This window comes from Polyodon spathula, chromosome 19, assembly GCF_017654505.1.
Source record: "Polyodon spathula isolate WHYD16114869_AA chromosome 19, ASM1765450v1, whole genome shotgun sequence".
Taxonomy (NCBI): Eukaryota; Metazoa; Chordata; class Actinopteri; order Acipenseriformes; family Polyodontidae; genus Polyodon; species Polyodon spathula.
In genome coordinates, this window is record NC_054552.1 from 991,918 (window position 1) to 1,003,414 (window position 11,497).

General features: G+C 39.3%; 1 protein-coding gene across 2 annotated transcripts; it reads right to left on the minus strand.

The window, feature by feature from the left end:
* Positions 1-112: 112 nt before the first annotated feature.
* LOC121294976 (small VCP/p97-interacting protein-like) lies at positions 113-6,759 on the minus strand. 2 transcript variants are annotated; one of them, XM_041219239.1, is made up of 4 exons: positions 5,241-6,759; positions 3,947-3,997; positions 3,162-3,278; positions 113-2,687 (listed from the first exon to the last, which is right to left on the minus strand). In XM_041219239.1, exons 1-4 carry the CDS (start codon positions 5,301-5,303, stop codon positions 2,673-2,675), a joined length of 246 nt encoding a protein of 81 aa, XP_041075173.1. In that variant the 5' UTR covers positions 5,304-6,759; the 3' UTR covers positions 113-2,672. The 2 variants fall into 2 exon arrangements, with proteins under 2 accessions (XP_041075173.1, XP_041075172.1); XM_041219238.1 differs by lacking the exon at positions 113-2,687 and having other exon boundaries at positions 2,820-3,278.
* Between the last annotated feature and the right edge of the window lie 4,738 nt (positions 6,760-11,497).

Here is an 11,497-nt window from a genome sequence, read left to right on the forward strand (position 1 = left end):
GGAAGCCATAATAGCAGTACAATACTTCATGTTAGATTTCGAAATGTCACATTTTTCAAGTTTTTGGTTAAGGACCTGGAAAACTACAAAGCGGTATGTAAGTCAATATCTTATTATTCAGCAGGTTTCATTTGACTTGATGAAGGAAAATGTGTTTATTCTATACAGAAGGTGATGCAAAGCTTTACATCGCAGTACATGGGAGTCGTATAGTAATTCTACACAAGCACTCAGTGCATTCTCTAATTTTATTTACATGTCCCTTGGATATTAACACATGAACAGTTGGCTTTAGTTTTCCACGCAGACGATGGTAAGCTAATACTGCTGTTACTGGAAAGTTGAGCAAGTCATACAAGGTATCTCTTACTTATCTTGTACTCTGACATGTGTTGCAAGGGTCTGGGTGTCAGGGGTGTAATTGTTCTTCACGGTGATTCATTTTTCACGCCGGTGTGGGTCGTCCAGAGCTCAGCAGGTGTGAAGAGTGCTGCTCAGGGGGAGCACGGGGCTCCTAATTAGGAACTGGCAGTGCTGTACACTGCGGAGAGCAGGACGGGGGCGGCAGGCTTCAGCTGTGAATAAATCTGTCTCCTCAAGACCGAATGACTCATCCTTGCCAGAACATCACCTCCACAACCAGCAGCTTTCACTTCTCAGGACAAGCTGGGCCTCACAACACAGACAAGGAAGGTACATGCTGCCTAAACAGGGATGTCTTTTGTCTTTACTTTCAGCAAGAGGAAAGAAATCTGTATTTTCTGTACAACAATCTATATCTTGTGTACATTATATAGAAAAACCAATGCAAATTTTGCTGTTGGGTAGTGTTTAATAGCTGTATTTATTTCTGAAGCTAAACTATATAGTCCCCTAGTGCCATCTAGTGGTGCATGTCTTAGTTTACATGCATTTGGAAACAGGAATTCCTGTTCCTAAGAGCCACCAAGAAGTGCATTGCATCCCATCATTACTAAGTGTTTTAAAAGAGAAACGCTAAACCTGTGCCAGACTTTTAAACACACATTTTAAAAGGGTCTTGTTTGAATGCACTATAGTGGACTCGGAAAGGTATATCACTTTCTTGAATCCGGTAATGTGGAGAATATAATTAAACAGCAAATTAAACAGAAACAGAAATGCTTCTAAGGCAATGCATAAAAAATGTCTCCAGCGCTGTAACCTTCTATAGACCTTAATCTGATGATTCAAATAGGTCATTACTTTGTCTAACTATCCTCAGTTCCTTTGTTTCCAGTATTTCTCATGCTGCAAGCAGTCGATGTTAACATGTCTGAATGCAGTTAAAAGATTAAGACTCATTAAACCTATTGGGTTAATCTTGCTTTAGTAACATGGTTAAATATTGGGATGGAATACTGCCCTCTTCTGGCAGCTGAGAGAATTCCTACAGTAGTGCTTTGCAACTCAGCTAACACTGTTTAGGGATTTTAACCTAATTTAGTGTTGTGAATGCAAACTGGTGGCAAACTTTGCACATCAAGGGAAAAACTAGCACCTGCAATTAAATTACAGAACCAGTAACAATAATCTTAATGATCTGGCAGAAATCGTGATATTGGATAAAGCTAACATCCCATAATAGGTTGATTTTCCAAATACAGTTTTGCTTAAAACTTGGGAAGCTATTTAGTTAAGCAGTGGTGATATTTCTGCGTGCGTACACGGTTTGCTAGATAATGTTTTCCATTTGCATTGTGGCTAAAGAAGGCGTGTCGTGGAGATATTAAAATGTGAACAGAAGAAATGAACAGACTTTTGTTCTCCACGCTCTTGGTTCCTGGAGCCAACGAGAAGGGAACAAAAAAGGCCAAACCCAGGGATTTTCTTTCTAAAATATTTATTCTAACAAACCAAAGCAATGAACTAAGCATTCCTAATGCCGTACAGTCCTTCAAGGCACTGGGGCTGTAAGTACACAGTGTTCAATAGGAACGCATGCCTTTATCTGCTTCAAGAGGAAATCATGATTTTTAAATCATGAATTTAAATCATGTTTCTAATGTCACCCCCCTCTTACACCTCTATACTGTTCAGAGCCGATAATAAATAAAGAATTGGTACTACTTCAGTCATCCTGTGAACTATGGCAGCAATATTACACTTAATTACACACTATGAACGCCAGGGTTACTAGTGTGTAAACTACCTTGGATTCAAAACCAGTAACATGAGCCTGTCGAAGCTGACTTCTGAAACGTTAAGACTCGGCTGCATGGCTGCATGGAATTGAAAAAAAGAAAGTGTGAAAGTTTTAAATGTAAAAGCAAGGAAACCAGCAAACTGAACCAAATAATAAGTTAACTGAGACACTAGTTCTATATCAGTAAACACTGGCCTTAGTTATGAGAACTTACAAGCAATCATTTTCTTTAAGGTTGAAGAACGCAGGTTGCAGAAAATGTCTTTGAAGGTACAGTCAGGGAGGTCTGGCGATTGCAAGCTGGCGTCTTTCTTGGCATGTCCTACTTTCCTATGAAGCACGTGGGGTGGACAATCCTGAGACATGGCACTGAGAATGGCACGATACCGAGTCTCTATGCACTCAATACCAATAAGCGACACAGTAGAGAAGGAGCCACTCTGTCAACCACACCTACGCTGGCAATACTCAAAGCACATGTCTTTCTGCAGCGATGTCCAGTACCTCTTTAACCAACCTGCCACTAGAACAAAAGACATGGGGGGGGGGGGGGGGGGGGGTGACGGGGGCTAACCACCTGTAAACATTTATCGTACATGATATCCGTGTTCTGTGGTGAAGTGTAAATTTAGCACTCTCTTTTTGTTCTACAAGATGGTATAATTGGAGTCAAAGTAATTTTAGAACTGAAGGTAGGAAGCACCTTTCTTTACAGTTAGAAATGCATGGAAAAGCCTACTAGGTGAAGTAGTAGGATCTAAAACACTGGGAACATTTGAAAAAAGACTAGATCTTAAATTAGATTAGACCCCCCCCCCCAGTATGGGAGAATGATGTGCTAATGAGGGGCGAGCCTCGATGGGACAAATGGCCTTTTGCTGTTCCCAAACTTTTAGTATGTTTCTTATACTAACTCATGATAAAGTTGAGTGAACTGAACTTCTTTGCAGCTCTGGTTATCCCCCTGCAACGTGCACTCCAGCCAGGCTTGGTTTACCTTGAGTCCCCCACCCTCTCCAGATTTCGAGGACGTCAGGGCATGCTTCTCCATCTCCTCTAGTTTCTTTTTCTTCCTCTCCACCGCCTCTGGGTTCTTGATTCCACGATTTGTTACCTGCAGGGGTGCAAGAAAGGACAGTTAGACCGGGCTTTAAAAAACAGGAGTCTTGCGCTGCACCTCAATTTATTCTGTAGTGTGAAAAATCTTACTCTTTGTAATAAAGGAAAACACTTAGCCACACAGACCCTTGCTCTGATTAAACTGAATCTTTTTCGACAAAAGAACTGTGTCCACTTCTGGCAGGGATTGCTTTAGGAATAATTAAAGGAACAAATGACGGTGATGCTGTCACAGACAATGAGTCACACTGCAATCAACAGTCGAGAGGCCCTGCGTATTTCATTAAAAATCTCAAACTCAACTGCGCGATCTCAATAAGAAATCCATGGACAAAAAATGCAATAGACAAAGTGACATCCACAGATTAAGGAGGAACATTTCCTTTTTTTTTGTGAAAATGCGCTCATAAAACTAATCCAGAAATGACAAGCCTTAAGCCAAGGGAACACAGCGACACTTTGTGGCTTGGAACTTGGTTTCAGGAGACTAGGTTTCAGGCCACTGCACAGCACACCAGACAGGGAGACTTGGGGTTTGATACACCAACCTCAAACTAGGTCTCCAATGGTCTCCTGGAACCAGGTTTCAAGCTGCTGTTCCCTCAGCGTTACAATTTAAAACAAGATCCTTTCACAATGCTTAGGCAACACTGTATACTATACCTCCTTTTGTCTTTTTTCAGCTGCTTCTGCCAATTGTTTCCTTCTGATTTCCTGCAAAACAGGCAGAACGATTAGGATTTTACCAGGTTTCAAGTTCACTTTACTGGTAAATGTGTTTGTCCCTAAAAACAGCTAACCAGGAATGTAACTTGATACCCTTTGACTCTCAACAATGAAACATGCTTTAAGCCCGAGGGCAGATGACAGGCCCGTACATAACAACATATCTGTCCTACAAACTTGTCTTTAAATCCTAACCTTTGTTGTTAGGAAATCTTAAATATTTGATCTAGAGAACACAATGTTATCTCCTCGTACACTTGAGTAAATATTTAACCAACCCTAGACTTATTCTACTGTAGGTTATTCAATGACCCTGCATCTGGGACACAGTCCATTTTACATAATATTGTTTACAGTAAACTGGTGTGTGTGTGTGTGTGTGTGTGTGTGTGTGTGTGTGTGTGTGTGTGTGTGTGTGTGTGTGTGTGTGTGTGTGTGTGTGTCAAGACTTTCTCCTCCCTGACTGTTCCAAACCACTCTGTACAAGTGAATGTACCTCTTAATTCCAAACCACTCTGTAACAAGGAATATGTACAAGTCTAATTTGTTCAGATTTTCCCCATTATATATATATATATATATATATATATATATATATATATATATATATATATATATATATATATATATATATATATATATATCTATCTTTCTACTGGTGGCTGCCTTTTGGCGGTTCCTTATTACCACTACAATCTCCCAGCTGCCAGTAATTCAACATCAAGACTGAAGAAAGAAAAATCCTTCTATTTTTATTGTCGAGAAATGGATATTTATATTAAGAATGTGTTTTGTGCAGCTATTACAGAAAGACGTACTAACGGCAGCTCAGATTGGTTTATATATAAAGGCACTGTTTTATTAAAAGGTATCGCGGCTGTATCTGGATATATTGCTGATGATGAGGACTCGTCCTTAGCAACACAGGCGTTGCCGTCTATTGAACGGCGATACTTCAATTTTCATTTCAATACACTGCAGACAGAATGTGCATGACGTCGCCCCCAGCCTGTAAACATGGTGTCACTTATATTTTATCCACAGACCCTATCTATTCCTCAGCTAAACCCTGCTACAGTATCATTACTGACGCACGGTTAACCCTGTATTACTGTACTGTGCATGTGGAAAACTAAAACAACGACTATTATTATTTACTTCACAAATTATCTTTCATCTTTCTGCCAAAAATAGAACGATAACAGTATTAATAATAAACGGGGAAACTTACGGGATCTGGCGTTTGTACCACGTCTTCGGGGGCTCTGCTCAAGCAAGGCAGGCACATCCCCATTCTTCACAATAATTACAGATTCATTTGATAATTATATATATATATATACCGCTACAGGCTAACGCGCAAATTTATCAAACAAAAAAAAGACACTATTAACCGGAGACACTGAGATTCGAATTTGCTGGTACTCTTGATATTAATTAGTCTGATAATATTAACGTTACGTTTTCTACGTGCTGTTTTTATGGCAGTTTATGGCAGTTTTCGGCGCGGCTCTGGGAAAGCCCTGTTCCTGCACAGCGTGTTCCAGAACGGGGCTGCTGTTGATAAACTGGAAGCGATGCCGCCTGGAGTGGAGGAGTACATCTCTCTAATAACAATATACAGCTAACAAAATAATTGGTAATTAAGGCTTTGTAAATAGGTATTTTCTTGAAACAAAACCTAACCTGAAACGCTCAGCGGCTTCATTTTTGATAGCTTTTTTATTTTATGTTTATCTTTATTTTTATTTTTTAAACTAAAGCATGGACAGTGTTTAAGGACACTATCTAAATTATTTTACTAATCCGGTAAAATACAGACGAGGTAGACGATTGTATTTTGAGGATGCAGCCACCAGATGGCGGTAGAGAACCGTGCTGTAAAAACCATGCAGTGGCAACGCTGTTACCAAACAGGCAAATAGAAAGAGACTAACCATTAACACACAACAAGAGATCCCAGAGACATCACTCTGGGTGGGTTAAAGTTAATTTATTTAAAAGTTTAATGCAAAGTATTTCAAATAACAAATAGTTTCTCATTCAAATGAAATTAGACATGAACTAAAACATAACAATGCCATTTCATTTTGGCAGATTGTGGTATCCAATTTGAATTATGGCATAGCTAACCTTTAACGAAGTAAACAAAATAAACAACCCGTGAAAATAAATCGATAATTGCAAGTACTGTATTTTCTGTTAACCTAAGCATCAATTATCTGTACTGTAGGCTTGTTTTCTGTGCTGTATTAGGTACTCATCCCAGTCATACAGTAGAGTTGTATAGCTTTTTAGACCTTTCAATTATTAAATGTTACAAAGCTATTTACAGCCCCCCCATAAAATAGACATTCTAGCTCTAAATATTAATATAGCATGAAAATCAGATAATCTGTAAAACTATGTTCTTGTCTTCGATATTAAAAATACATGCAAGGGCAGTTTTTTATTATTTAAACTACATAAAAGTAGAAATTGTAGATTAAAAATGTAAACTGTATTTGACAGGCTTTTGTAGGCAAATCAGAAGAGAATTCATTCAGGTTGAAGAGTTTTCTGGCTTTAAACATAAGGCAACGGTTCTTCAGAAAGTGATGCGTTTCTTCATTGATTCCATACCCTTGTTTAATCTACTAACAGCTACCGACATGTGTGCAGTGCTTAAAATAAACTTACAGGGGATTTCTAAATGTAGGGTCACTTGACAGATATTGAAGTAATATTCTATAACTGTTACGACACAATTGGTAGTCAGATTGTGTTGCTAAAATGATCAGAACACCCAATGAAAGAAAACTCTGTTTGACTAGGTGGTGGGAGACACAGGGCTATTTCTTGATGTTCTGGACGTGCCGAGCCTTGTTGGTTAAAGTAGGTTCAGGGTCAGCAGGGTCAGAATCAGGGTGACTGCAGCAAATGCTGGGCTTATTTTGTGTCCAGCAGAATATGCTACAAAAGAAAAAAGAAATGTAAGTAAAATCAGAAAATCCCTTATTCTTCAATCTGCCAACGATTTACATGAAGTGTCTCTAATTACTGTGTATTTACATAGTAGTTACTTAGTAAATACATGTGTACTTACACATAATTACAATTCATCTACTTGATTAGAAAAAGCTTCTAGAAAGAGCGTTCAGAAATGCCTCACCAGGATTGGTTGCTCCAGCGTTCTCATTCAAGGCCTGCAGTTTCAATGTATCCAGCTGTGCCTTCTGGTCACTCGAGACAGCGGCGAAATTATCAGTCCCAAGGTTTCTCAACTGCTCTAAGGAGAGGCTCTGCAACAAGCAAAACCACAGCTAAACTAGACCCTTTTCAATGTATCCAGCTGTGCCTTCTGGTCACTCGAGACAGCGGCGAAATTATCAGTCCCAAGGTTTCTCAACTGCTCTAAGGAGAGGCTCTGCAACAAGCAAAACCACAGCTAAACTAACCAAGCTGGGCACGCTATACCACTGTATCAGCAACCCTAACCCTAACCTCTAACCAAGCTGGGCACGCTATACCACTGTATCAGCAACCCTAAACCTAACCTCTATACAAGCTGGGCACGCTATACCACTGTATCAGCAACCCTAACCCTAACCTCTATACAAGCTGGGCACGCTATACCACTGTATCAGCAACCCTAACCCTAACCTCTATACAAGCTGGGCACGCTATACCACTGTATCAGCAACCCTAAACCTAACCTCTATACAAGCTGGGCACGCTATACCACTGTATCAGCAACCCTAACCCTAACCTCTAACCAAGCTGGGCACGCTATACCACTGCATCAGCAACCCTAACCCTAACCTCTATACAAGCTGGGCACGCTATACCACTGTATCAGCAACCCTAAACCTAACCTCTATACAAGCTGGGCACGCTATACCACTGTATCAGCAACCCTAAACCTAACCTCTATACAAGCTGGGCACGCTATACCACTGTATCAGCAACCCTAAACCTAACCTCTATACAAGCTGGGCACGTTATACCACTGTATCAGCAACCCTAAACCTAACCTCTATACAAGCTGGGCACGCTATACCACTGTATCAACAACCCTAAACCTAACCTCTATACAAGCTGGGCACGCTATACCACTGTATCAACAACCCTAAACCTAACCTCTATACAAGCTGGGCACTCCTCACCACTGTATCAACAACCCTAAACCTAACCTCTATACAAGCTGGGCACTCCTCACCACTGTATCAGCAACCCTAAACCTAACCTCTATACAAGCTGGGCACGCTATACCACTGTATCAACAACCCTAACCCTAACCTCTATACAAGCTGGGCACGCTATACCACTGTATCAGCAACCCTAAACCTAACCTCTATACAAGCTGGGCACGCTATACCAGTGTATCAGCAACCCTAACCCTAACCTCTATACAAGCTGGGCACGCTATACCACTGTATCAGCAACACTAACCCTAACCTCTAACCAAGCTGGGCACGCTATACCACTGTATCAGCAACCCTAACCCTAACCTCTATACAAGCTGGGCACGCTATACCACTGTATCAACAACCCTAACCCTAACCTCTATACAAGCTGGGCACGCTATACCACTGCATCAGCAACCCTAAACCTAACCTCTATACAAGCTGGGCACACTATACCACTGTATCAGCAACCCTAAACCTAACCTCTATACAAGCTGGGCACGCTATACCACTGTATCAGCAACCCTAAACCTAACCTCTATACAAGCTGGGCACACTATACCACGGCATCAGCAAGGCACAAGCATGGTACAGGTAAAATCAACAGCAGGAATGTGTCATTCTCTGTTACAGGGATTGCAAACAAAGCTGTCAAGCAAAAGTCTAAAAATGTTCTCTGGGAGAAGAACTCACATTAAATCAAGTAAGGCAATTTGACAATAAACAGGTTTAAACTGGTCATCTTTTAAATTGTGAAAGAGGCTGTTTATCTTTTGGTCAAACCTCTGTTTTACATTGAGACGTGTCTGGAACTAGAAGCAATGTTAAAAGGGAGGTTTTCTTACTGTCCATGCTAAAGTAAAATTCCCAAACTGGTTGTTAATTGAAAGTGTTCTTTTTTTCTTTCGTGTTCACACTTTTGCACAGAGAAAGACCCAAATATTAAAACGAAAGGTCGATGATAACACTTAACATTTTTTTAAAATTTTTTTTATCAAACCTAAAAACAAACAAAAACATACTTTAAACAGAGCAGGAGGAATGAGGGAGACAGCTTCTGGAGTAAGATAAGGCATCACTTTCTCTCCAAGTTTACTGATTTCACTTCCATTGAGTCCAGCTAGAATAAAAGCAGAAGAAGAAACAGAACTAAATTAATCTCAAACATTAACATTGATTAAGTTTTGATTTGGAATTCTATAGCAAATAGCTTATTTTTTTCAGTTTAATTTTAATAAGGTTAAACACAACTTATTATTAAAATAAATTATGGATGGCCCCTAAATGAAATGGCACATTACAGCTTAAAAAAAAAAAAAGAGATTAAAATCAGATTCAATATACAGGTGCATCTATTCACATACAAAGGCAGTGTTCCATTGGCATAGCTCAATTTGACTGTAGTAAAATGCACAGGTTTGCATGACTGGGGATTTGACTGGCCCTTTTTTATTATTCTGCTTGCACCTATACATATATACTTCCTAATATATATATTCAAATTGCTCACTGGCTTGGATCCCAGGGTGTCAGCTTCAACAACATTACTGGAGAGTTGGTTCCAGACCCTCACGATTCTCTGTGTAAAAAAGTGCCTCCTATTTTCTGTTCTGAATGCCCCTTTGTCTAATCTCCATTTGTAACCCCTGGTCCTTGTTTCTTTTTTCAGGCTGAAAAAGTCCCTTGGGTCGACACTGTCAATACCTTTTAGAATTTTGAATGCTTGAACCAGGTCGCCACGTTGTTCAAGACTGAATAGATTCAATTATTTTAGCCTGTCTGCATATGACATGCCTTTTAAACCCGGAATAATTCTGGTCGCTCTTCTTTGCACTCTTCCTATAGCAGCAATATCCTTTTTGTAGTGAGGTGACCAGAACTGAATACAATATTCAAGATGAGGTCTTGCTAATGCATTGTACAGTTTTAACATTACTTTCCTTGATTTAAATTCAACACTTTTCACAATAGATCCGAGCATCTTGTTGGACTTTTTTACACCTTCCCCACATTGTTAGATGAAGACATTTCTGAGTCAACAAAAACTCCTAGGTCTTTTTCATAGATTCCTTCTTCAATTTCAGTATCTCCCATATGATATTTATAATGCACATTTGCACGATCGATATATATATATATATATATATATATATATATATATATATATATATATATATATATATATGGAACTAAAAGGGATACTATATATTCCGTATAATTTCCTTATATAATTTGTTGCATGTTTAAGGAATATATGAGTTTCCAACGGACAAATTCACATAAACTAAAATAGGATATATATATATACTATATATTATATGATATATATAGATATATTATATCTATATATATATATATATATATATATATATATCTATCTTTCTACTGGTGGCTGCCTTTTGGCGGTTCCTTATTACCACTACAATCTCCCAGCTGCCAGTAATTCAACATCAAGACTGAAGAAAGAAAAATCCTTCTATTTTTATTGTCGAGAAATGGATATTTATATTAAGAATGTGTTTTGTGCAGCTATTACAGAAAGACGTACTAACGGCAGCTCAGATTGGTTTATATATAAAGGCACTGTTTTATTAAAAGGTATCGCGGCTGTATCTGGATATATTGCTGATGATGAGGACTCGTCCTTAGCAACACAGGCGTTGCCGTCTATTGAACGGCGATACTTCAATTTTCATTTCAATACACTGCAGACAGAATGTGCATGACGTCGTACCCGAGCCTGTAAACATGGTGTCACTTATATTTTATCCACAGACCCTATCTATTCCTCAGCTAAACCCTGCTACAGTATCATTACTGACGCACGGTTAACCCTGTATTACTGTACTGTGCATGTGGAAAACTAAAACAACGACTATTATTATTTACTTCACAAATTATCTTTCATCTTTCTGCCAAAAATAGAACGATAACAGTATTAATAATAAACGGGGAAACTTACGGGATCTGGCGTTTGTACCACGTCTTCGGGGGCTCTGCTCAAGCAAGGCAGGCACATCCCCATTCTTCACAATAATTACAGATTCATTTGATAATTATATATATATATATACCGCTACAGGCTAACGCGCAAATTTATCAAACAAAAAAAAGACACTATTAACCGGAGACACTGAGATTCGAATTTGCTGGTACTCTTGATATTAATTAGTCTGATAATATTAACGTTAAGTTTTCTACGTGCTGTTTTTATGGCAGTTTATGGCAGTTTTCGGCGCGGCTCTGGGAAAGCCCTGTTCCTGCACAGCGTGTTCCAGAACGGGGCTGCTGTTGATAAACTGGAAGCGATGCCGCCTGGAGT

Bases quoted from the DNA above. Each gene is read 5' to 3' on its own strand.
- LOC121294976 (XM_041219238.1), bottom strand. From the start codon at position 5,303: ATGGGGATGTGCCTGCCTTGCTTGAGCAGAGCCCCCGAAGACGTGGTA. The intron at 3,998-5,240 runs GTAAGTTTCCCC...CCTGTTTTGCAG, and splicing joins TGGTACAAACGCCAGATCCC to GAAATCAGAAGGAAACAATT. The intron at 3,279-3,946 runs GTATAGTATACA...GCACCCCTGCAG, and splicing joins CTGAAAAAAGACAAAAGGAG to GTAACAAATCGTGGAATCAA.